Source organism: Capricornis sumatraensis, chromosome X (genome assembly GCF_032405125.1).
Source record: "Capricornis sumatraensis isolate serow.1 chromosome X, serow.2, whole genome shotgun sequence".
In the NCBI taxonomy this organism is placed as follows: Eukaryota; Metazoa; Chordata; class Mammalia; order Artiodactyla; family Bovidae; genus Capricornis; species Capricornis sumatraensis.
Window position 1 is genome coordinate 78,959,283 of NC_091092.1, and position 27,771 is coordinate 78,987,053.

Here is a 27,771-nt window from a genome sequence, read left to right on the forward strand (position 1 = left end):
CGATATGAAGTCCAGCAGGTCTTGGTCTTATATCTTAACTCCTCTACCAACTTGCTCTATGACCTTGCGCTGTTACTTAACCTCCTCAGGCCTATAAAAATCTAATATTTAAGAGATCACAACTCTATATTATATACTGTGACAGGGATACATTTGGCTTGATAGTAGTTCATGTGAAAAAGACCTATATGGTTTATTTTATTTACTGTTTCGTTGACGTATAGTTGATGTACAGTGTTATATGTTACACATGTACACTATAGTGATTGACAATTTTAAAGGTTATACTCCATTTATAGTTATTATAAAATATTCCCATATTATACAATATATTCTTATAGCTTATTTTATTCATAATAGTTTGTACCTCTTAATCCCCTACCCCTATATAACCCTTACCCCCCTCCCCTCTCCTTATTGGTAACTGCAAGTTTGTTCTATGCATCTGTGAGTCTTTTTGTTTTATTCACTAGTTTGATGCGGTTTTTAGATTCCACATACAAGTGATATCATACAGCATTTTTCTTTCTCTATCTGGCTTTTTTCACTTTTTAGCATAGTACCCTCCCAAGTCCATCTATGTTGTTGCAGATGGCAAAATTTTATTTTTTTATGGCTGAGTAGCGACTTCACTTTCACTTTTCACTTTCATACATTGGAGAAGGAAATGGCAACCCACTCCAGTGTTCTTGCCTGGAGAGTCCCAGGGATGGGGGAGCCTGGTGGGCTGCCATCTATGGGGTTGCAGAGTCGGACGTGACTGAAGCTATTTAGCCACAGCAGCAGCTGTACTCCAGTACATATACATACCACATCTTCTTTTGGTATCTATTGATGGATACTTAGATTGCTTCCATATGTTGGCAATTGTAAATAATTCTGCTATGAACATTGGGGTGAATGTATCTTTTCGAGTTAGTGTTTTATTTTTCAGTTATATACCCAGGAATGAAATGGCTGAGTCATATGATAGTTCTATTTTTAGTGTTTGAGAAACTTCTATCCTGTTCTCCATACTAACTGTACCAGTTTACAGCCCATAGTGTATGAGGGTTCCCTTTTTTCCACACTATTGGCAACATTTGTCATTTGTGTTCGTTCTGATGATAACCATTCTGACAGGTGTGAATTGATATCTCATTGTGGTTTTGACTTGCATTAGTTATGTTCAGCATCTATTCATGTGCCTGTTGACCATCTGAAGGTCTTCTTTGGAAACTGTCTATTTAGACCTGCCCATTTTTAATCAGACTGTTTGCTTTTTTGGTGTTGAGTTGTATGAACTGTTTATATATTTTGGATATTAATCCCTTATTGGTCATATCATTTACAAATATTTCCTCCCGTTCAATTGATTGTCTTTTCATTTTGTCATTGGTTTCCTTTGCTGTGCAAAAGCTTTAAGTTTGGGTCTCACTTGTTTATTTTTGCTTTTATTTCCTTTGCCTTAAGAGAAAGATCCAAAAAAATATTGCTAGTATTTATGTTAATGAGTTTTCTGCTTATGTTTTCTTCTAGGAGTTTTATGACTTTCAGTCCTTCATTTTAGGTTTTTAATCCATTTTGAGCTTACTTTTGTATTTGGTAAGAGAAAATGGTCTAATATCGTTCTTTTGCATGTAGTTGTCCAGTTTTCCTAGCACCACTTGTTTCAGAGACTATCTTTATTGTACATTCGTGCCTCTTTTTGTTTGAAGGTATGGTTACCACCCTTAAGAAAATGATAAGCTAGTTTGGAATTTAGGTTATAAATACTTTTTGAAAAATGGACAAAGGACAATATAAGTGCAAGATGAGTGGCATAGATCAGGTGGAGCACAGACTTTGTTTAAGGTGGTAAGGTGATGCAAGTATTGTGTTTACCCTTGTGCCACAGATTATCCATCTATAACCTTTTAGCACTGTAGAAGGAACTATAGATCTTGGTGTTTCTCCAAATTACCCATTTCCCTTGTCTATTGGCAATGCCTCTTTCTGCTGGCTATGTCCTCTGCTGCTCCCTTTCCTCTTTTTTTTTATGGCCTTGAAAATTTTGCTGAGTTTATTTATTTAAAACAATTTGATTTCTTTCTAAATTTTTTTAAAATTTATTTTTAATTAGAGTCTAATTCTTTTATAATGTTGTGTTAGTTTCTGCTGTGCAAGAGTGTGAATCAACCATAAGTATACATATATCCCCTCCCTCTTGAGCCTCCCTCCCACTCCCTCCTACCCTTCACTCTAGTAGAGTAAGAGCACTTATAAAAGATGGTATGGTCATAGGAGCATATGAGCCATTAGCTTATCCATAAAGACTATGGTGAAGGGTGTCCTGAAGATGTAAGTTAATTGGAAAGTCCACTACCTTTATTATACCAAGAGCCTCAGTCCTCTCTCTTTCCTACTAGTTAAGTATTAGCATAAAAATTAATCTGTACATCATCAGTATCTAGTATGGTAGCTGGCACATAATAAATAATACGTTAAATGCCTATTCTACAAATGAAGCTACTTTCCTGTTATCCCTCTCTGACCTGTTTGTCCCCCTGAAGAGTGATGGTAGTATTGTTTTCCAGTTGTTCAGTTGTGTCTGACTCTTTGTGACCCCATGAACAGCAGCACACCAGGCTTCCCTGTCCTTTACTATCTCCCAGAGTTTGTTCAAACTCAAGTCCATTGAATCAGTGATGCTATCCATCCATCTCATCCTCTGTCACCCTCTTCTCTTCCTGCTCTCAATCTTTCCCAGCACCAGGGTCTTTTCTAATGAGTTGGCTCTTTGCATCAGGTGGCCAAAGTATTGGAGCTTCAGCTTCAGCATCAGTCCTTCCAGTGAGTACTGAGGGTTGATTTCCTTTAGGATTGACTGGTTTGGTCTCCTTGCTGTCCAAGGGACTCTCAAGAGTCTTCTCCAGCACCAGAATTCAAAAGCATCAATTCTTCGATAGTCAGCCTCCTTTATGGTCCAGCTCTTACATCTGTACATGACTACTGGAAAAACCATAGCTTTGATTATGTGGACCTTTTTTGGCAAAGTAATGTCTCTGCTTTTTAATACGCTGTTTAGGTTTGTCATAGCTTTTTTTCCCAAAGAGCAAGCGTCTTTTAATTTCATCATTGTAGTCACTGTCTGTAGTGATTTTGGAACCCAAGTCACTTTCCATTGTTTCTCCATCTATTTGCCATGAAGTGATGGGGCTGGTTGCCATGATCTTAGTTTTCTGAATGTTGGGTTTTAAGCTAGCTTTTTCACTCTCCTCTTTCACCTTCATCAAGAGGCTCTTCAGTTACTGTTCACTTTCTGCTATTAGGGTGGTGTCATCTGCATATCTGAGGTTGTTGATATTTCTCTAAGCAATATACTCCTGACAGTAGTATATAAACTATAAAAGATTGAGAGACACTGGTATAGACAAGTGCTATATGATTATAGGAAAGGGGAAGCAGGGGGTGAGATTATTGTGGGCTGGGTTGTTAGAGGGAGACACACAAAGGATTTAAAACGTTTGCACTTTGGAGAAAGGAAAAGATTTAGATAAGCAGGGGAAGATGGCACAGGATATTCCAAGCATAACACAGCCTTGAGCATGAGCAAAGTCATGCAGATAGAAATGTGCATGTCTGGTTTAAGGACTATTCAATGATCTGTTTATTCAAAGGAAAGTACTTGTGAAAAGGTATAGTAAGGACTGAGTTTTAAGAAATAAGTTGGGTCAGGTTGAGAAGGCCCAAATTGAGAAGGCTCTTTGAAAAAATAATTTTTAAAGGTAGTGTAGTGGTTGAAGGTTTTTGGGAAGGATAAGGTACCACAAAGTGCGATCTGTCAATAATGCTTAGACTGGATTGAAAAAATAAATCTACCATAAGTGTAAGCATGAAATGATAAGAGCTTGGACTGTAGTATTAGCAACAAGAATGGAAATGAAGGGGGCAGATAAAGGAAGCAAACATTTATGCTCAGTGAGAAGAACTAAACCATTCAGTTCAGAGACAGAAAAGGGAGAATAAGAAAACTAATTCATTTCACAAATGTATACATGTTGTTGGGGTCGGGGGAGGGGGAGAATGTAGCAAAAAGTAAAGCAAACATAAAGATGGGATGACATGCCAGAGATAGAGGACTATAAAAGTGAGTCATGTATGAGAGTAAAAGAAAATTTCAAGGGAAAATTGGATGATTAGCAGTGGTCAGTGCTTCAGAGAAATAGGAAAAAAAATGAGGATGAAGAAAAGGCTATAGGATCTGGCATTCTGGAAGATGATAGTGACCTTAGGAAAGCAATATCATTGGCAAGGTGAAAAACAGAAGACAGACTATAGCAGTTTAAGTGCTGGATGGATGATGAGGCAGTAGAAGAAGTTAGTATGGTGGGAGCATCTCTGAGGTCAAATGTGTTCTGATAATTCAGAGCATTTGCTTTTTTAACTCTGTTAACATTTGTATTAGTGGTTCAAAAGCAGTGGTGGGTAAAGCTGCTGATACTTTAACAATAATCAAGACAGTGGCATATCCGTTACTAGTTATTGTATTCTTCATTGCTACACCCTTGGTGTAAAAAGAATTATGGTTTTATTTAAAAATGCCCTTGGTGAAGCAATAAAAATGATTAGTTTTATTAAACCTTGACTCTTGAGTATATAATGTTTTAATATTCTAAGTAATGTAAAGGGAAGTTCCCATAGTATTTCTGCTGTATATTGAAGTGTGAGGATTGTCTTGAGGAAAGGCCCATATGTAATTCTTTGGGTTGTGAGCTGAATTAGCTACTTTTGTTTTCACAGAACACCATTTTTACTGGAAAGACTGACTGATAGATAAACTTTGTTAATTCAGACTTGGGTATTTAGCAGACATTTTTATAAAAATGAATGAAATGGGAATGTGATTTCAAGGAAGGCAACCAACTATTTGTTGCCGGTGATAAAATTTAAACTTTTAAAAAAGTAAAAATCAGAAGTTTGGAAAACTTGTATATCTCTACCATGACCATGAGAGCTTCCAGATACTTAGACTTCTCTGATGAAATCAGAGTATTAGCTAATATGATTTTTAAAAACTTTTTATTTAAAATATAGATTCACAGGAAGTTGCAAAAATAGTAGAGCTCTAGTGTACCTTTCACCCACTTTTCGTCCTTGGTGACATCTTGCATAAGAAGTTGACATTGGTACAATCCATAAATCTTATTCATATTTTACCAGTTTTATGTGAACTCATCTGTATCTGTTCTTCTATACAGTTTTATCACATGGATAGATTTGGGTAACCACTATCCCCACGATCACCACCACAGTCAAGATAGAGAAAAGTTCCATGACCACAAAGATTCCTCATGCTTCACCTTTGTAGTCATACCCATTCCCCTGTCCTCAGTCCCAGGCAACCAATAACCTATTCTCCAGTTCTATGATTTTGTCCCATTCCCCTGTCCTCAGTCCCAGGCAACCAATAACCTATTCTCCAGTTCTATGATTTTGTCATTTTGGAGTGGTACATAAAAACGGAATGGTATAGTATGTAACCTTTTCATATTTACTTTTCCCACTTAGCATAATTCCTTTGACATTCATCCAAGTTTTCTGTTATCAATAGTTTGTTTTTTATTTGCAAGTAGTATTCTGCAGTATAGATATACCACAATTTGTCTAGCCATTCACTATTGAAGGAATTTGGGTTGTTTCCAATTTTGGCTTTTGCAGATAAAATTGACAAGAACAGTTGTGTGTAGTGTTTTTTTTTTTTTTTTTTTTTTTAGATTTTTGTTTGAACATAGATTTTTATTTCTGTGGATAAATGCCCAGGACTGTAAATGCTGGATCAAATGGGTAGTATATGTTTAGCTGTCTATTTTGAAGAAACTGTCAAGTCAAACGTTTTCTGGAGTGGCTGTGCCATTTTAATTCCCACCAGCAATATCTGAGAGATCCCATTCTCTGCATGCATACAAGCATTTGGTATTGTGCCTAATTTATTTTAGCTATTGTTAGATGTGTGGTATTATTTCATCAATTTTAATTTGCATTTCACTAATGGCTAGTGATGTTGAATTTCTTTTTCATGTACTTATTTGCCACTTGTATGTTCTCTTTAAGTGAGATGTCTGTTCATGTCTTGAGCATTTTCTAACTGTACTGTTTGTTTTTTTTACTGTGAATTTTAAAAATTATATAGTCTAGATTTGAGTTCTTTGGCAAATATGTGTTTGGAAATATTTTCTCCTAGTTTGTAACTTGTCTGTTAAGTCTTTCAATAGTGTTGCAGACAAAAGTAATTTTAAGTCCAGTTGATATTTTCCTATTATGGATTATGCTTTTGGTGTCATGTCTCAAACTCTTCACCAAATCCTAAATATGAAAATATTCTCCTATATTTTCTTCTAAAAGTTTTATAGCTTTACCTTTAACATTTAAATCTGTGTTTGATTTTGAGTTAATTTTTCTGTAAGATGTGAGATTTAGTTTCCTTTTTTGTTTATGGATATCTAATTGCTCCAGCACCTTTAGTTAAAAAGACTATCCCTCCACCATTGAACTGCTTTTGCACATTTGTTAAATATCAGTTGGCCATACTTGTGTGGATGGATCTATTGGCATTTCTGGGATATTTATTCTTTCCTTTTGATATATTGGTATATCCCCCTTTCACTATCACACTGTCTTGATTACTATAGCCAATGATGTCTTGTAAATGGGTAGAGTGATACTTTCCATTTTATTATTATTTTCAGAATTATTTTAGTTATTCTAATTCCTTTTCCTTTACTTATAAATTTTAGAATAATCTTGTCCACATTTTCAAAAAATTTTACTAGAATTTACATTTTGTGTTCAGCCTGTATATCAGTTTGGGAAGAATTGACATTTATTATTTTCATTTGTTGCTTGTGCTTTAGTTGTCATATCAGAGAGACCATTACCTAACCCAAGATCAGGAAGATTTACTCCTATATTTTAGTCTAAGAATTTTATAGCTTTTAGCTTTTACATTTAAGCCTTTGATCCACTTTGAGTCATTTTTTTCATATGGTATGAGGTAGATATCCAATTTTATTCTTTTGTATTGAATATCCAGTCCTACCATCATTTTTTAAAAAAGACTATTCTTTCTTCATTGACTTGTCTTTGTACCCTTGTCAAAAATCAGTTGACCCTAAATGTAAGCATTTATTTCTGGACTATTAGCTTTAGTCTATTTGAAACCATTGGGTGGTGTTTCAGAAAGCTCTGAAGTTTATATCTCAGTACAGAAAGAATTTAGTGAGAGGCAAGTGTTAGATAAGTGATTTATTAGAATAAGTCATTTGCAAGGGCTATAAGTGGGCAGGTGAGAGGGTGCTATGCTCCCAAGAACTAACTGGGCTATAGTTTCATAATCAAAGGAAAAGTGGGGAAGAGGAGAAGACCTTCTTGGTCTTTCTTGAGTAGATAACCATGCTTCCATCATCATCTCCTCTTCCAGGTTGGGCAAGGGAGCTGTCTTGTTCCTACATTGTCAAGCTAGGTCCACAAATTATTGTTGTTGTTTTAAATATGTGCAGAGAGCATGTCCTAGGGGTCATTAATTTATTGTGTGCACTGGACAGGATGTTGGTCTCTTGCCACCAATATTTTATTGTTTGGGGGCTTGTCTCATGCTTCTGTTGCTGAGCAAGCCTGCTTTGCTTTGCAATTAAGCAAACCTGCTTTCTTGAGTAATTAACTTACAGGGACTATATATTTTTCCTACTTACAATCCCCTAGTGGGGTTGGCATGAGTTGGCAGGACTACCACCTGCCAGCGTAGGAGATATAAAAGATGTGGGTTTGATCCCTGGGTTGGGAAGATCCCCTGGAGGAGGAAATGGAAACCTACTCCAGTATTCCTGCCTGGAAAAACCCATGGGCAGAGAAATCTGGCGGGCTATGGTCCACAGGGTCACAGAGTCAGACACGATTGAAGCAACTTAACACACATGCATACACGTGGTAGAGTTAACTATTTAATCACCTACTTTGTCCCTTTACTCTTAATCTTGTATCTTATCTCTTTGCTAAATTGACTTATTCTAGAATTTTTCGGTAAATTTTTTAAAATTGTCTATGTGGGCTATCATGTCATCCACAGATAGGGATGATTTTATTCCTTTCAAATCTGTACAAGTTTTCTTTTCTAACCTATTGTGCTGGCTAGGACTTTCAATACTATGTTGAATAAGAGTGGTGAGTATGAATGATTTTTTTTGGACATGTTCTAATGCAGTGTGTCAACCTTTGGTATATCTACATAACTTAGTTAACCAATATTTTCCAAATTTCCAGTTCATATTGTCACAATTCATGCCTGCCCACTTATAACCCTTTGATGGACTCATCAAGTAAAACTCCATGAGTTTTAATGTAAAAGTTTATGAAAAGTTCATTTGTATGGTTCCAGAATTCACATTACAACTAAGCTTTAAGAAACTGCCGCTTACTGAGTTTTGGTGTTGTATCAAAGAAGAATAGCCACAATTATCTGAAAAGACTGTTTTCCAACTACATAAATGTGTGAGAGTGGATATTCTTCATATACATACTTAGATAAAAACAATATTATGATAGGTATAATGAAGAATCATTATAAAACAATAAAATGGGAAAGATTAGAGATCTCTTCAAGAAAATTTGAGTGATAAAGAGAACATTTCACGCAAGGACGAGCACAAAAAAGGACTGGAAAAAGTTAGCTTCGCTTCCAGTCCTAAAGAAGGGCAATGCCAAAGCATGTCCAAACTACTGGACGTTATGCTCATTTTGCATGCTAGTAAGGTAATGTTCAAAATCCTTCAAGCTAGGCTTCAACAGTATGTGAACTGAGAACTTCTAGATGTACAAATTGGACTTAGAAAAGGCAGAGGAACCAGAGATCAAATTGCCAACATTTGTTGGATCATAGAGAAAATAAGGGAATTCCAGAAAAACATCTGCTTTATTGACTATGCTAAATAAAGCCTTTGACTGTGTGGATCACAACACACTGTGGAAAATTCTTAAAAGAGATGGGAATACCTTACCTGTCATCTGAGTTACCTGAATGTGGGTCAAGAAGCAGCGATTAGAACCAGACATTAGAACCAGCCTGGTTCAAAATTGGAAAAGGAGTACATCAAGGCTGTGTATTGTCACCCTGTTTATTTAACTTCAGTGCAAAGTACATCATAAATGCTGGGCTGAATGAATCACAAGCTGGAATCAAGATTTCTGGGAAAAATATCAACAGCCTCAGATCAGATGACACCACTTTAGTGGCAGAAAGTGAAGAGGAATTAAAGATCCTCTATATGAGAGTGAAAGAGGAGAGTGAAAAGCCTGGGTTAAAATTCAACATTCAAATAAACTAAGATCATGGCATCCAATCCCATTGCTTCATGGCAAATAGAAGGGGAAAAAGTAGAAGCAGTGACAGATTTTATTTTCTTGGGCTCCAAAATCACTGTGGATGGTAACTGAAGCCACAATGTTAAAAGACCCATGTTCCTTGGAAAGAAAACTATGACAAACCTAGACAGTGTATTAAAAATCAGACAAAGGTCTGCTTTGTCACCACTTTGCTCACAAAGGTCTGTCTACTCAAAGCTATGGTTTTTTCCAGTAGTCATACATGGATGTGGATGTTGAAGCACAAGCTGCAATCAAGATTGCTGCGAGAAATATCAGTAATCTCAGATATACAGATGACACCACCCTTATTCAGTACAGTTCAGTTCAGTTGCTCAGTCGTGTCCAGCTCCTTGCCACCTCATGACTGCAGCACACCAGGCCTCCCTGTCCATCACCAACTCCAGGAGCTTACTCAAACTCATGTCCATTGAGTCGGTGATGCCATCCAACCATCTCATCCTGTCGTCTCCTTCTCCTCCCACCTTCAATCTTTCCCAGCCTCAAGGTCTTTTCAATTGAGTCAGCTCTTCGTATCAGGTGGCCAAAGTATTGGAGTTTCAGCTTCAGCATCAGTACTTCCAATGAATATTTAGGACTGATTTCCTTTAGGATGGACTGGTTGGATCTCCTTGCAGTCCAAGGGACTCTCAAGAGTTTTCTCCAACACCACAGTTCAAAACCATCAATTTTTCGGTGCTCAGCTTTCTTTATAGTCCAACTCTCACATCCATGCATGACTACTGGAAAAACAATGCCTTTGACAAAACAGACCTTTGTTGGCAAAGTAAGATCTCTGCTTTTTAATATGCTATCTAGGTTGGTCATAGCTTTTCTTCCAAGGAGCAAGTGTCTTTTAATTTCATGGCTGCAATCACCATCTGCAGTGATTTTGGAGCCCCCCCCCCCAAATAAAGTCTCTTACTGTTTTCATTGTTTTCCCATCTATTTGCCATGAGATGATGGGCCCAGATGCCATGATCTTAGTTTTCTGAATGTTTAGTTTAAACCAGCTTTTTCATTCTCCTCTTTACTTTCATCAAGAGGCTCTCTAGTTCTTCTTCACTTTCTGCCCTCAGTGTGGTGTCATCTGCATATCTGAGGTGATTGATATTTCTCCCCACAATCTTGATTCCATCTTGTGCTTCATCCAGCCCAGTGTTACTCATGATGTACTCTGCATATAAGTTAAATAAGCAGGGTGACAATATATAGCCTTGATGTACTCCTTCTCTGACTTGGAGCCAGTCTGTTGTTCCATGTCCATTTCTAATTGTTGCTTCTTGACCTGCATACAGATTTCTCAGGAGACAGGTCAGGTGGTCTGGAATTCCCATTTCTTTAAGAATTTTCCACAGTTTGTTCTGATCGACAAAGTCAAAGGCTTTGGCATAGTCAATAAAGCAAAAGTAGATGTTTTTCTGGAACGCTCTCACTTTTCCAATTATCCAACGGATGTTGGCAATTTGATCTCTGCTTCCTCTGCCTTTTGTAAATCCAACATGAACATCTGGAAGTTCACAGTTCACGTACTGTTGAAGCCTGGCTTGGAGAATTTTGAGCATTACTTTGCTAGCGTGTGAGATGAGTGCAGTTGTGTGGTAGTTTGAACGTTCTTTGGCATTGCCTTCTTTGGGATTGGAATGAAAACTGACCTTTTCCAGTCCTGTGGCCACTGCTGAGTTTTCCATATACCGCCCTTATGGCAGAAAGCAAAAAAGAACTAAAGAGCCTCTTGATCAAGGTGAAAGAGGAGAGTGAAAATACTGGGTTAAAACACAGCATTCAAAAGATGGATCATGGCATCTGGTCCCATCACTTCATGCCAGTAGATGGGGAAACAGTGCGAACAGTGACAGACCTTTTTTTTTTCCTTGGGCTCCAGAATCACCATGGATGGTGACTATATCCATGAAATTAAAAGACACTTGCTTCTTGGAAGAAAAACTATGACAAACCTAGACAGCATATTAAAAAGCAGAGACATTACTTTCCCAACAAAGGTCCATATAGTCAGCTATGGTTTTTCTGGTAGTTATGTATGGATGTGAGAGTTGCTCCATAAAGAAGGCTGAGCACCAAAGAATTGATGGTTTTGAACTGTGGTGTTCGAGAAGACCCTTGAAAGTCCCCTGGACTGCAAAGAGATCAAACCAGTTAATCCTGAGGGAAATCAATCCTGAATATTCATTGGAAGGACTGATGGTAAAGCTCCAGTACTCCGGCCACCTGATGAGAAGAGCTGACTCATTAGAAAAGACCCTGATCCTGGGAAAGGTTGAAGGCTGGAGGAGAAGGGGACAACAGAGGACAAGATGGTTGAATGGCATCACTGACTCATTGGACATGAATTTGAGCAAGTTCCAGGAGGTGGTGAAGGACAGGAAAGCCTGGTGTGCTGCAGTCCATGGGGTCGCAGATAGTCAGACATGACCGAGCGACTGAACAGCAACAAAAACATGGATGTGAGAGTTGGACCATAAAGAAGGCTTGGGCATCAAAGAATTGATTCTTTTGAACTATGGAGCTGAAGAAGATACACCATATTAACAAACTGATCATCTCGATAGATGCATAGAAAGCCTTGGAGAAAATTATGATTTATAATTAAATCATAATTTATGATTTAAAAACTCTTCAGAGAGTAGTCATACCTTAACATAAGAAAGGCCATATGCAGGAAACCCACAGTCCTATATGGTGTAAAGCTGAAAGCATTTCTTCTAAAGTCAGGAATAAGATAAGAGTGCCCACTCTCACCTCTGTTATTCAACATAATTTTCGAAGTCCTAGCCATAGCATTCAGAGAAGAAAAATAGTAGGAATCCACATTGGAAAAGAAGAAGTAAACAAATCAAGACCTTTTAACAGCAGTTCACATGTCAGAATTGACTTTTAGACATGTAGCTTGTTATTCATTTTAACCAGTTACTGATATTTTGTTTTTTGCTTTCACAGGCAGTTGCTGAAGGGGATTTTCAAAGAGCATCTAGTTGTATACTACGCTGTAAAGATATGTTGATGAGGCTTCCCCAAATGGTGAGTGAAATCTCTGCCTTCATTCTCCACGAGTTTGAAAATACAGACTCATTACTACTTCATGTGATCCTATAGAGTTTATATTTTGTATAAGATTTACTTACTTAGCCAAGATTTGAAATATTTTGCTTCTTTTGTTCTTTAATAGAACAGGTGTTCTAAAAAGTGATACAGGTTACTTAACATTTCTTTGCGTTCCCTTTTATTGTCAAAATACTTTGGTAATATTTCCTCCATATGTCATGGTATATGATGAAAGAAAGAAAAAAATCAGTTTATTGCCCAACTGACAAGGTTGATAGCAGCTATTCATATCATTTCCATAGTATTTTTCTATATTGGGATTTGGAGTGTGAGCAGTTTGAAAGGATAAATAAAACCTGTTTCTCAGACTGGAGTTCATCAATATTCCAGAGTAGATAATTTTAAATTTTTCCATTTTACCTCCCTTTTCTGTTTTTTCTCCCCTATTTCAGGCCTATGGTTACTTCAGTCTTGGTATCAGGATGGTCTCAGGGCTCCATCATTTGTACCTTCATGTGAAACTGGTCTTACTTTTCTCTCAAATTCTATGTTATAATGTAGAACTTAATTTAGTAACTTGACTCTGATGCTGGGAGGGATTGGGGGCAGGAGGAGAAGGGGATGACAGAGGATGAGATGGCTGGATGGCATCATGGACTCGATGGACTTGAGTCTGAGTGAACTCCGGGAGTTGGTGATGGACAGGGAGGCCTGGCGTGCTGTGATTCATGGGGTTGCAGAGGGTCAGACACGACTGAGCGACTGAACTGAACTGAAATAATATTCATATTATTCATATCATTCATAATAGTGGAGGTACTCTTCTAGTCTTTAAAAAAATAAAAACAATTTCACAGTTACAAAACTGTAACAAGAATCTTACAAAGAATTCCTATATACCCTTTGCCCTGAGACCTAGTTCAAGTTTTTCAGTACTGTTCTTTACACAAAATGGATTCTTTCTGGGATTCACTTAGTCTCTAGTCTATTTCACTGAAAAACTTCCTCACTTTTGCCTTGACTTTCATGACCTTGACAATTTTGAAGATTCCAGAACAGCTGTTTTGTAGAATGTGACTTAATTTATTTTTCAAAAATTAAAAAAAATTTATTGAGGTATTTTGACATATAACACTATAAATTTGAGGTATTTCACATGTTGATCTGATACGCTTTTAATTTGCAGTATGGTTACTGGAATAGTGTTAGCTAACACCTTTATCATGTCACATAAATGTCATTTTTTTGTGTTGAGAAGAGTCAAGATCTAGTTCCTTAGCAATTTAAAAATTTACAGCACAGTATTGTTGACTATAATCACTGTTGTACATTAGATTTCCAGAAATTATCTACTAGCTGCAAGTTTAAACCCTTAAATGACGTCTCCCCAATTACCTCTCTCTAACCAAATTAGGGTTTGTTCAAAGATTCCTTATGATTAGACTAGGTTATGAATTTGGGGCCAGAAAATCACAGAAATGATTCTGCTGAGTGATATACAAGATTGATTTATTCTTTCGGTGGTGGTGCTAACTTTGATCTCTTGGTTAAAATGGTGTCTTACAGGTTTCAAACTTATGTATTTTCTTCCCTTTGTTATTCCTAAGTGTTTTGTGAGATGGTGCTCTGAGACTTTGTAAAATCCAGTTTCTCATCCAACTTACACTATCTGTTGAGATTTCCTGCCTGAATTGGTACTGTGATGGTTGACACCTGGCTATTTTTCTAACTCTATCCTTCTTTCTATATTTATGAGGTGACATTCTACTATAATTTTTTATTGAACTAAAGTATATGTAACATAAAATTTGCAATTTTAACAATTTTTAAGCGTGCAATTCAGTGGCACTAGTACATTCACAGTGTTCTATAACCATCACCACTCTGTACTGATAGAAACTCTGTACTCATTACACAAACACTCCTCATCACTGCCTCCCCTGGTAACCTCTAATTTACTTTCTGTCTCTGTGAATTTGCTTGTTCTAGATATTTTAAATAAATGGAATCATATAATATTTATCCTTTTGTGTCTGACTTATTTCACTTAGCATTAATATTTTCAAGGTGCATATCATGGTATGTATCAGAACTGGGTTGCTTTCTATGGCTGAATAATATTTCATTGTATGTATATACCTAATTTTATCTGTTCATCAGTTGATAGATACTTGAGTTGTTTCCACCTTTTGGTTACTGTGAATAATGCTGTAATGAACATTGGTGTACAAGTATCGGAATCCCTGCTTTTAGCTGTTTTAATCTAAGACTTGAATGGTTGGTAATATGGTAATTTTATGTTTAACTTTTCGATGTACCACCAAACTCTTTTTCATAGTGGCTGTACCATTTTACATTCTCACCAGCAGTTGAATTCGGGTTTCAGTTTCTCCACACCCTTAGCAACGCTTCTTATTGTCTGGGCTTTTAAAAAATTTACTATTATAGTCATCTTAGTAGGTGTGAAGTGGTTTCTTATTGTGCCTTTGGCTTGCATTTCCCTACTAACTAATGACACTAAGCATCTTTTCATGTGCTTACCAATTATTTTTATAGCTTCCTTGGGACATACATATTAAAGTCCTTTGATCTTTTAAAATGGGAATTTTTAAGATTACAACTATATTAATATGATTTTAAATGTTGTTATAAATAGTGTTACAAGTTGCTGAACATTAAAATATTTAGCATTTCTACTGGTGCCAGTTTTTACAAAATGCTATGAACTAAACTGTGTCCCCTCTTGCCCCCAACTTATCTTGTGAAGCCTTAACTCTCAGTGTGTATGGTGGTAGGATTTTGGGGAGGTAATTAAGCTTAGATGAGGAAGGGCCTTCATGATGGAGTTAGTACCCTTATAAGAAGGGCACCAGAGAACTTGCTTTTCTCACATCCTCTGCCCTATCATGCAAGAAGGCAGCTCTAGGAAGAGAGCCTTTACCATAGAAAAGTGATGGTTCAACTTTAATTTTGGACTTTTCTAACCTTCAGAACTGTAAGAAATTATTTCCTGCTGTTTAAATAAAAATAAAGTTGGGTTGTTTTTCCTACAGTGAAGTATCACCTCACTCTGGTCAAAATGACCATCATTGAAAAGTCTACAAATAATAAATGGTGGAGAGGATGTGGAGAAAAAGAACCCTCCTACAGTGTTGTTGGGAATGTAAATTGGTGCAGCTACTATGGAGAACAGTATGGAGGTTGCTTTAAAAACTAGGAATAAAACTACCATGTGACCCAACGATCCCACTACTGGACATATACCCTGAGGAAACTGTAATAGAAAAAGATATATGCACTCAAGTGTTCATTGCAATACTATTTATAAATAGCCAAGACATGGAAGCAACCTAAGTATCCATCAACAGATGATGATGTGGTGTATATACACAATGGAATATTACTCAACCATAAGAAATAATGAAATAATGCCATTTGCAGCAACATGGATGGACCTAGAGATTAACATGCTAAGTGAAGTAAGCCAGACAAAGACATATATCGTATAATATTGCTTATATATGAAATGTGAAAAAGATACTGATGACCTTAGTTAAGACAGAAACAGACTTAAATCAAAACAAACTTACGGTTACCAAAGGGAAAAGGCTGGGAGGGATAAATTAGGTGGTTGGGATTAACATGCATCTACTACTGTTTATATCGGAGAAGGCAATGGCACCCCACTCCAGTACTCTTGCCTGGAAACTCCCATGGACGGAGGAGCCTGGTAGGCTGCAGTCCATGGGGTCGCTGAGGGTTGGACACGACTCAGTGACTTCACTTTCACTTTTCACTTTCATGCATTGGAGAAGGAAATGGCAACCCACTCCAGTGTTCTTGCCTGGAGAATCCCAGGGACTGGGGAGCCTGGAGGGCTGCCGTCTATGGGGTCGCACAGAGTCAGACACGACTGAAGCGACTTAGCAGCAGCAGCAGCAGCAGCAACTACTGTTTATATAAAATAGATAACCAACAAGGACCTACTGTATAGTACAGAAAACTATATTCCATACTCTATAATAACCTATAAGGGAAAAGAATGTGTGTGTGTGTGTACACACAACCATCTCATCCTCTGTCGCCCCCCTCTCTTCCTGCCATCTATCTTTCCCAGCATCAGGGTTTTTTCCAATGAGTCAGCTGTTTGCAGCAGGTGGCCAAAGTATTGGAGCTTCAGCTTCAGCAAGTCCTTCTAATGAATATTCAGGGTTGATTTCTTTAGGATTGACTGGTTTGATCTCCTTCCTGTCTAAGGGATTTTCAAGAGTCTTCAACACCACGGTTCAAAAGCATCAGTTCTTTGGTGCTCATCTTTCTTTGGGGCTTCCCTGATAGCTCAGTTGGTAAAGAATCTGCCTGCAATGCAAGAGATCCTGGTTTGATTCCTGGGTCAGGAACATTTGCTGGAGAAGGGATAGGCTACCCACTCTAGTATTCTTGGGCTTCCCTTGTGGCTCAGCTGGTAAAGTATCCGCCTGCAATGTGGGAGACCTGGGTTTGTTCCCTGGGTGGGGAAGATCGCCTGGAGAAGGGGAAGGCTACCCACTCCAGTATTCTGGCCTATGAATGAAAGAGTTGAACATGACTGAGTGGCTTTCACTTTTACCTTCAGCCTTTTTTATGGTTCAACTGTTACATCCATACATGGCTGCTGGAAAAACCATAGCTTTGACTATGTGGACCTTTGTTGGCAAAGTGATGTCTCTGCTTTTTAATATGCTGTCTAGGGTTGTCATAGCTTTTTTCCCAAGGAGGAAGCATCTTTTAGTTTCATGGCTGCAGTCACTGTCTGCAGTGATTTTGGAGCCCAGGAAAATAAAATATGCTGCTATTTTAATTGTTTCCTCACTTACTTGCCATGAAGTAATGGGACTGGATGCTGTGATCTTTGGAGAAGGAAATGGCAACCCACTCCAGTATTCTTGCCTGGAGAATCCCATGGACGGAGGAGCCTGGTAGGCTACAGTCCATGGGGTCGCGAAGAGTCGGACACGACTGAGCGACTTCACTTTCACTTTTCACTTTCATGCATTGGAGAAGGAAATGGCAACCCACTCCAGTGTTCTTGCCTGGAGAATCCCAGGGACAGAGGAGCCTGGTGGGCTGCCGTCTATGGGGTTGCACAGAGTCAGACACGACTGAAGTGACTTGGCAGCAGCAGCACCAATGCTTCTTTTCTGGCAGTTTAAAAATTATTTTTGTTAGTGTTTCTTTCAAAGGCCAGATCCTTGGAGTTCCCTACTGTGTCATTTTGTCTGATGTCACTCACTCTTCTGATTCTTTGTCCTTTGTATAAAACATAATTTTTTGCTTTGGAAATTTGCATAATGAGGATAACCAACATTGATGTACCATTACTATGTGCCAGGCATTATTCTCAGCATTTTGTAAATATGAATTCATTTAACCTTCACAATAACCTTGTGACAACCTTGTAGAATGGATATTATTTTCCCCATCATACAAATGATGACTGAGGTAAAAAGGGTTTTAGGAGCTTGACCAAGGATATGCAATAAGTGCTGAAAACTGGATTCAAATTTAGTGAGACTCCATGTCCTTGCTCTTAACCACTCTGCTTTTTCTCTCTTAATTAGAAATGAGTCTTCTTGTATCCAATGTTTTAAAATTTCATGATGATGTGTCTTGGTGTGTATCTTTTTGTATTAATTTTTATGGGCACTTGAAAATCCATTTCAATGTAATAATTCTGTTTTCTTAGTTACTCATTTTGTTGATGTACTCTTTATTTTCTGTTTCTAGAGTGCTTGTTTTCAGATATTAGGTTTCCTAGATTGGTTTCCTAATGTTCTTATATTTTCTTACCTGTTTTCCATGTCTTTTTCATTTTATTTTACTATTTAGGTGATTTTCTCAGTTTTATTTTCTAACTGTTCTCATGAATTTTTCATTTTGATATCATGCTTTTAACTTCCAAAGGCTCCTTTTATTTTTATGAATATTCTATTTTCATAGCATCTTGTTCTTATTTCAGGGTTGCAATATTTTATTCTCTCAGAAGATATTGATAGATTCATCTCCCCTGTTTTTTTCTCTGCATAGTCTCTGTTTTCTCCAAGGTGATTTTTTTTTCCTGTATGTATATATGCATGTGTTTTATCTCTGCCTTTGATTATCACTGGATGCTTATATTTATAATAATAACAAAACACTAAAAATCTCATTGGAAGCTTTGGGTTCTCTCTGTAAGATGTTCTGGATGAGCTGATTTGCAAGGTGACCTCTTTGCTGATTTCAGTGTCCTTGTTTCTTTTCTCTTGGGTTGATCAAATTCCTCTTCCAGACTAGTCCTTAGTGAATCAATACTTGGCCTCCTGGGTTCTGGAGTCAAGGAGGAGGAAACGGACTTGGGTCTTGATAGTCAATGTGTAACTTTTTACTTGAGCATCCTCTTTTCAGTATAGCACCCTTATTCTCAACTGTGCCTCATCTCTCCGAGTTCAGAGGCCTTCAGTTTTGCCCCCCGTAGTCTGTTGCTAGGATCATGGAAGGATAATTGCTTGTCTGATGGAGTGAGGAAAGAGACTTGAGGTCTAACTCCTTTTTAAACAGACTTTTAACCAATCCTCCTATTTTTAGCTCCACTTTTGTAATGTACCTGGGGTGCTAACTGCTACTTTTTGGAGGAGGATTTGGAAATATAAACTGGATTTTCAGATTTCCCTATTGCTAGCATAGCATTCTGCTTTTTCATGTCTATTAAGTCATTTACTAATTTACCCATCTCTTTTCTAGCTTCCAAAATTACATTGGTCTTGGTCTGCTATCATATTGTCTTTATCCTAGCCGATTTGTATTTTTTTTTAACTTAATAGCATTAGAAGAATGGAATAGTGAAGAATAAATTTACCCAAGGAGGTGAAAGACTTGTACACTGAAAACTTTTAAAAAAACTGATGGAAGAAATTAAAGCAGACACAAATAAATGGAAAAACATCCCCATGTTTATGACTTAGAAGGCTTACTGTTGTTACAATATCCATACTACTCAAAACTACAACCTATCTACAACCTCAATGCCATCACTATCATAGTCTCAGTGACATGTTTTGCAGAAATAGAAAAACCATCCTAAAATTTGTATAGAATTTCAAGGGAACTTGAATTGGTAAAACAATCTTGAAAATGAAGAGTAAATTTGGAGGCCTCATACTTGTTGATTTCAAGGCATATTGTAGGGCTACAACAATCAAAACACTGTGGTACTGACATAAAGATAGACATGGAAGCTAATAAAACAGAGTAGAGAGCCCAGAAATAAACTCTTGTGTATATAGTCAAATGATCTTCAACAGGTATGCCAAGGCCACTCAGTGGGGAAACAGCAGTCTCTCCAACAAACGGCTGTGGGAAAACTATATATATATATACATGCCAGACAATGAAGTTGGAGCCATAGCTTACACCATATACAAAAGTTAACTCAAAGTAGATTAAAGAATCTAAATGTAAGAGTTAAAACTATAAAACTCCTGGAAGAAAACATAGGAGAAAAACCGTATGACATTGGATTTGGCAGTGACTTCTTAGATATGCACCAGAAGCATGGGCAGCAAAAGCAAAAATGAGCAAAAGTGATAAGATTAACTTTAAAACATATGCACATCAAAGGAAACAATCAACAGGGTGAAAAGCCAGCCTATGAAATGGGAGAAAATATTTGCAAGTCATATATTTATGATAAATGGTTAATATCCAAAATACACAAAGAACTTCAACAACAACAAAAAACAAAGAACGAGAATAGATATTTCTCAAAGATGGCCAACAAGCATATGAAAAGATGCAACTATCACTAATCATTGGGGAAAAGGAAATCAAAATCACAGTGAGATATTGCCTCACACTATAGGACAGTCAAAACAACAAAATAACATGTGTTGGTAAGGATGTGGAGAAATTGGGTTCGTGGAGATTGTAAACTGATGTAGATTCTATAGAAAACAGTATGACAGTTCTTCAAAAAATAGAATCACTGTATAATCCAGCAGTCCCATTCTGGGTATATGTCCAATAGAACTGAAAGCAGGTTCTTGAAGAAATACTTGCACACCCATGTTCCTTGCATCATTATTCACAAGAGGTCGAAGCGACACAAGTGTTCATTGACAAATGAGTAGATTGAAAAAACACAGTGAAGTATTATTTACTCTTAAAAAGGAAAGAACTCTGATCAACTACTACAACGTGGATGAGCCTTGAGGATGCTATACTAAGTGAAATAACAGTCACAAAATCCAAATACTTTATGATTTCCCTTATATGAAATATATAAAGTAGTCAAACTCACAGAAAGAGAAAGTAGAATTGTGATTGCCAGGGGTTTGGGCAGGGGCAAATGAAGGATTATTATTCAACGTGTAAAGAGTTTCAGTTTGGGAAGATGAAATAATTCTGGAGATCCGTTACACAGCAGTATGAGTATAGTCTATAACACTACCAAATAGTACACTTAAAAATGGTAGAGATAGTACATTTTGTTATGTGCTTTTTACCACAATTAAAAAGTTTTCTTTTATTGTCATTTTACTGGGGTGTTAGGAGAGAGCTGAGGTAATTGTGTGTGCTCAGTCTGACATTTTTAACAGGAATGTAATGCTGGCTTTTTTGTTTTCTGTTTTTTATTTCATGTTTAGTTTTCCCACCTTCCTGTGGGTTAAATGAACATTTTTAAAATTGCATTTTATCCGTATTATTTTTGAGTGCTGCCATTATAAGGACAGTCATGTTGGATTTAGGATGCACCCTAATCCAGTTTTCCTTGATGACACTACAAAGACCCTATTTCCAAAGACAGACATTCACTGATTCCAGATGGGCCTGAATTTTGGGAGGCAGGCGTTATTCCATTCGGTAGTCTTAATAGCATAAGTTCTTCAACTTTATTCTTCCTCAGCATTGTTTTAGCTGTTCTGGGCCTTTTATTCTTCCATATTCCTTATAGAGTCAGCTTGTGGAGTTTGGTGAAAAATTATTGAAATTTTAATTGAAATAGCATTTGATTTATAATTATAATCACTATCTTTATAATGTTGAGTCTTATCAATGAATGTGATTTATATATATATATAATTTATTATATAGTCCTCTTTAATGTATTTCAGCATAGTTTTATAATTTTCTTCATAAAGATATTTCACAATCAACTGTTGTCGTGTGTGTGTGTGTGTGTGTGTGTGTGTGTGTGTGTGTGTGTGTGTTAGTTGCTCGGTCGTGTCTGACTCTTTGGGATCCCATGGACTGTAGCCTCTTCTAGCCATGGAATTCCCCAGGCAAGAATACTGGAGTGGGTAGCCATTGCTTTCTCCAGGGGATCTTCCTGATCCAGGGATTGAACCCAGCTCTCCCGCATTGCAGGCAGATTCTTTACCATCTGAGCCACCAGGGATAGTGATATCTTAAAGTTTACATTGTTCTTGTTGGTTGTCATTGCAGTTGCTTTTAAATGTTTGTTTAATACCAACAACTTCTCTGAAATCTTGTTAATTCTGATAATTTTATCTGTAAAATTTCTTGGATTGTTTGCATTTGCATGTTTTTTACTATCTGCTTCTTTTGTCATTATCTTTGTTGCTATCTATTTCACATTATAAATTACTAGAGGATAGAGACTTGTCTTTATGCTTTGTAGAGTAAATGGACATTGAACTGCATATTGAAAGATATGAAAGGAGACTCAAGTAGTGGTTAGGGAAAGGAAACTTGTATCTTGCTCAGAGTTAGAGTTGATAAAGAGAAAAGCAAATGTAGAGGGAGGGGGATAGACTGAATTAGAGGTTTCGAGGATATGTAACAAAAAAGTAATTAACTATGCCTTTGTCAGAATGGGGCTACCGGTAAAAGACCTTGAAGTTCATAGTTAAGAGTTTACATTTTATTTAGAAGATGATTGATAAAGCTATACTGTTAGAAAACTCAATATTTTCATTCTAAAGGTCAATGAAGTTATTTAGTGTGCTTTTGATGAACTTAAGATTTAGACGAGACTTGAAAATCTAGGGCAAGAAATCTTGCGTGAGGAAATGACCAGATAAAGGTTGGAGAGGAGCTAACTGTGGAAATGACCAGATAAAGGTTGGAGAGGAGCTAACTGTAGTGTTAGTCACTTAAAAGGAGTTAATGAATTAAATAAGCCACTTTCCTTGTTTTCTGATACATCCTTCCTGTATCCGAAAACTAGATTAAGAATTATCTAAGACGTTGACATGATGGCAGAAGGTACTGCTGTATTGTTGTTTAGAGGCAAAGAAATAAAGTGGAAAATTTTTTCTTAGAGCACCAAGAGAAGTAACTAATGACTAATGAGTTTATTATTACTGAGATATCTGAGGGTTAGAGAAAGCTGAGTAAGGGAGGGATTGGAAGATATATGTCCTAAAGCCATTAAGGAAGAAAGTCGGGCAATTATCATTTAATTACTGCTATACTATTATAATTTAACAAAATGTAAAAATGCATGATCTGTAAATGTTTAAAAGACAACAGAATCACAAAGGAAAATAGCTTGGAACAAAAAAAATAATAGGTCTGCCTTTTCTCTATTTTAAGAATCTAATTTACAAAGTAATATATAGAAAACGAAATTATCTGGTTAATTAAAACTAAAAAGTCTTGTATTGAACTCAAAAGTTAGTGATCAAAGTCATTTTTAGCAGCAATATCTAAGTGAGTTTTAAAAATCATCAATACAGTCTAATCTTGGCATTGTAAAGTAGGTATTTGGTTGGATCTGTCATTTCTGGGCCAGAGATGTAACAGTGGCTGGAGGTTCTAGAGATTCCATAGTTCTAGTCTAATAAGTCCATTTCTATATAACCAATGTACAATAGACTTACAGATCTACCATCTTTGTATTACTTGCCATTGTATATTACTTGCAAAGTAGATGTTACCACTGCATGGAAGGCCAGGAAAGTATTTTTAAAAGAGATATTTGTATAGACCTTAGTACTTAATATCCCGTTATAAATATTTCATGAGGATAGGGATCTTTGTCTGTTTTGTTCACTGATGTGTCTTTAATATTGCCTAATATTATAGATATTCCCTGGGTTCGATCCCTGGGTCAGGAAGATCCCTGGAGAAGGAAATGGCAACCCACTCCAGTATTCTTGCCTGGAGAATCCCATGGACGGAGGAGCCTGGTGGGCTACAGTCCATGGGGTTGCAAAGATTTGGACACGACGGAGTGACTTCACTTTCACTTTCATAGATATTCCCTAGTGGCTCAGATAGTGAAGAGTCTGCCTGAAATGTGGGAGATCTGGGTTCGATCCCTGGGTCAGGAAGATCCCCTGGATAAGGGAATGGCAACCCATTGCAGTATTCTTGCCTGGAAAATCCCATGGATAGAGGAGCCTGGCAGACCTCAGTCCATGGTGTTGCAAAGAGTTGGACACAATTGAGTGACTAACACCCTCACATTATAGATAGAACATGTTTAGTAAATATTTATTATTCATAAATATTTTTATTTTATTTTATTTATAATATTGTTTATTATTTATATAAATGAATGAGTGAAGGGAACAGTATTGGTAATTAAAAGATTTTTTTGATCATTACAGTGAAATATGTTACAGATCTCTTAGTATATTTATTATACTAAATTAGTATATTTAAAATATTAGATATTTTAGTATTTTGTAGGTTTGGTCTTGGGCTTCACAGTGATAAAGAATCTGGCTGCCAATGCAGGAGCTGTGAGTTTGATTCTTGCTCCAGTATTCTTGCCTGGAAAATCCCATGGACAGAGGAGCCTGGCAGGCTATGGTCCATGTGGTCACAAAACAGTTGGATATGACTTAGTGACCAAACCACAACAAAAACAACAAGGTTTGGTCTTACAAATTTTTTCTTATTTGGTATTCTTTTCTCCCCTAGAAAGTAGCATTTAATGTAAGTACACTTGAAGGAATTGTGAGGGCAGAAGAAAAGAAAACACTGAGGAAATTGGATAAAGACTCAGTATATTTAATGTTCATCAAAAGTTTTACTTTTCCATTTTTCTCTGTATAAGTTAGTTGCAAGCCTTTCTGCAGCAAGTGGGTACAAGCTGCATTATTCCAGTATAGCTGTATAATTGGTGTGGCCCTGTGTGAACCTGTGGGATCTGGGGCATGTAATGAGTTAAGCTTTTTCTGTTGAAATGTTGAGAATGCATTTAAATACTTCTGGATTCTTGCCAGGCCCACATTACCAAGACTATTCTTTAGTTTGGATTTAAATATACAGTAGGTCTGATGTACTCAGGCATACATATTGAACTTCTACTTTCTTAATGTACTGTACAAAATTTCAAAGGGAAACATATTTGAAGCAATATTTCTTTACATATTACTTATGAATAACTTGCCTCAGGATCTGCCTCTGTAGTCTTACTCAGGTAAAACTTATATAAAAGATTTCTTTATATGGGTATGACAGATTCTGGATAGATGATTTTTATAAATACTGTGGGAATATTTGGATAAATTATTAGAATTAAATTTTTTTCTTTTATGCCATTTCCCAGTATTTTGATGAATGAAAATTCTATAAGATATGACATTGTTGATAGAAGGACTGAGATGCTGGTTAATAATCTGTAGGAGTATTTTCCTATGGCATCATTCACATACTTGTTTCTACTTTTATCTTAGTTGTAATTTAGGTAAAGAAAATTTTTGTTGTAAAGAGACACATTAATTCTTTTTAAAAAATAATTTTATTTTGGCTGTTCTGGGTCTTCATTGGTATGTGGGCTTTTATCTAGTTGCAGCGAGTGGGGGCTACTGTCTAGTTGTGGTGCATGGGCTTCTCAATGTGGGAGCTTCTCTTGTTTCAGAGCACAGGTTCTGGGGTGCGCAGGCTTCAGTAGTTGTGGCATGTGGACTCAGTAGATGTAGCTCCTGGGCTCTAGAGTTATGGCGCATGGGCTTAGTTGCTCTGAGGCACGTGATGAATCAAGAATCAAACCTGTGTCTCCCACATTGGCAGGCAGATTCTTCACCAATGAGCCACTTGGGAAGCCCCAAATTAATTATTTCTAAATAAGTCTTATGGCTAGATAGTGCTTTGAACTTTAGAATTATTTTTAATTGTTTTAATTTTGAAAGATACTCATTTTTTTCCTCGTTCAATAGTGATTTTGTTTTCTTTGCATATACTCTTTTCTACTGCTTTTTAACAAATCTAGCAACCTACAGAGGCCTATTCTTTTGCTGGGCAATGATTGGTTTCCCCATTTTCTGTTACAAAAAACCTTTCAAGTTCAATTAGTAATTATTACTTTTCCATATGTAACTCATGCCACACCCTGAATACTTTTAGTTCCTGTTTATGTAAATTGAGAGGTTTTGTTTAGGATGAGTGAAGGTGAAAGTGGCTCAGTCGTGTCCAACTCTTTGTGACCCCATGGACTATACAGTCCATGGAATTCTCCAGGCCAGAATACTGGAGTGGGTAGCCTTTCCCTTCTCCAGCGGATCTTCCCAACCCAGGGATTGAACCTAGGTCTCCCGGATTGCAGGCAGATTCTTTACCAGCTGATCCACAAGGGAAGCCCAAGAGTACTGGAGTGGGTAGCCTATCCCTTCTCCAGGGAATCTTCCCGACCCATGAGTTGAACCAGGGTCTCCTGCATTGCAGGTAGATTCTCTACCAACTGAGCTGTCAGGGAACCCCAAGGATGAGTGGGTTATTGGTTATTTTGATGTACAGAACACTTACTATGTCTTAAAGACTCTGAAATGCCATAAATTTTTTAATGTTAAAAGAATCATGAATCTGACGTATCTTGTTTGTTTTTTATATTGCAGGCTTGTTATCTTCATACCGTCTGTTACAACTTGGGAATACAAATCTACAAGGAGAATAAATACGAAGAAAGTTGTTTCTGGCTTAGGTAATATAAAAAAATGAATGTAAATTCAGGATTATTATCATAGAGTTCAGTTAATACTTACCATAGGGTACTTGGAAGTTTAAATATTTTCTGATTTCAAAAGCCAACATGCTAAGTTTATTTACTCTTTTAACATGTATTATTTATTCTTGTATGTTTCCAGTTGATAGAAAAGTATATTCTAATCTTAATCCTAACATAAAGAGCATCTTCTATGTCCATTCCTCCTTTGTATTTCCAACAAGAATATGGAAAACTTTATTTTTTGCTTTGGTATATATTGGTGTCTGCTACCCAAGAGTATAAGGGCAGGTGGGTAAATAGGAAGATCAGCTAAAATTATTATTCTTAAATGAATTTTGGTATTTGAATAATAGTCAAGTAAATATGTACCGTCTGAGCCCCCAGGGAAGAGATTAAGCACTTAGTATATGCTTATTAGTATACTAAGATTTGTACTATTGTGTTGAATCTGGAAATATCAAAGGAATAGTGAAAAAATATAGCACTCATATGCAAGAATCCTGTGTTTCACTGAATACCTATGCCCAGTACAGGTTCTGACACATGGTAGATACTCAGTAATTGCTGGTTAAATGAATTTCTGTGAAAAATATATTTTTCTGTAGATGTTACATAAAGTACTTTGAATATCAGGGGATTATGGAGTAAAATATATTAAATTAATTCACTAAATGTTTCCCTTCTCTTGAGTATGGGGTTAATTATAGTTATTTGGAGATAGCCTCTTCATTAGTTTAACTAGTGAAAATTACATTTGCCATTAATGAAATAAATAGAAATATCATTAAGATTATAGTCCTCACAGGCATATATATTTCTAATAAAATATTTATGCAAATAACTAGTTTGTATAAAACTTTTTTGGGCCCACAGATTGATTAAACTCTATAAAGAACTATGTCTGACAGAACAGGCTTATGCAGTTATAAGAGATATACTTGTCTCAACTTAACTACTTCACACAAGTGGCATATACCTACAGTTTTTATTATAAATCACATTTTATAAATTGAATTATTAAAAGTATACCAAAGGAACTAACTAGTTTAATGTAGATTTACCACAGATTTCCTTTATTTATTTACTTATTTGGTTAAATTAATTTATTTAATTGGAGACTAATTATTTTACAGTATTGTAGTGGTTTTTGCCATACATTCACATGAATCAGCCATGGGTGTACATGTGTCCCTTATCGTGAACCCCCCTTCACCTCCCTCCCTATCCCATCTCTCAGGGTTGTCCCAGTGCACCAGCCCTGAGCACCCTGTCTCATACATCGAACTTGGACTGGTGATCTATTTCACATATGGTAATATACATGTTTCAATGCTATTCTCTCAAATCATCCCACCCTCACCTTCTTCCACAGAGTCCAAAAGTCTGTTCTTTACATCTGT

The 27,771-nt window shown here is 36.7% G+C and overlaps 1 protein-coding gene across 1 annotated transcript in view; it reads left to right on the forward strand.

Annotated features, from left to right (window-relative positions):
• TEX11 (testis expressed 11) overlaps positions 1-27,771 on the forward strand; it is a 220,582-nt gene that overhangs the window by 37,825 nt on the left and 154,986 nt on the right. The window contains exons 7-8 of the mRNA XM_068963198.1: positions 12,334-12,414; positions 26,262-26,347. Of these exons, the coding sequence (XP_068819299.1) occupies positions 12,334-12,414; positions 26,262-26,347 (167 nt within the window). The remainder of the gene's footprint in view (positions 1-12,333; positions 12,415-26,261; positions 26,348-27,771) is intronic.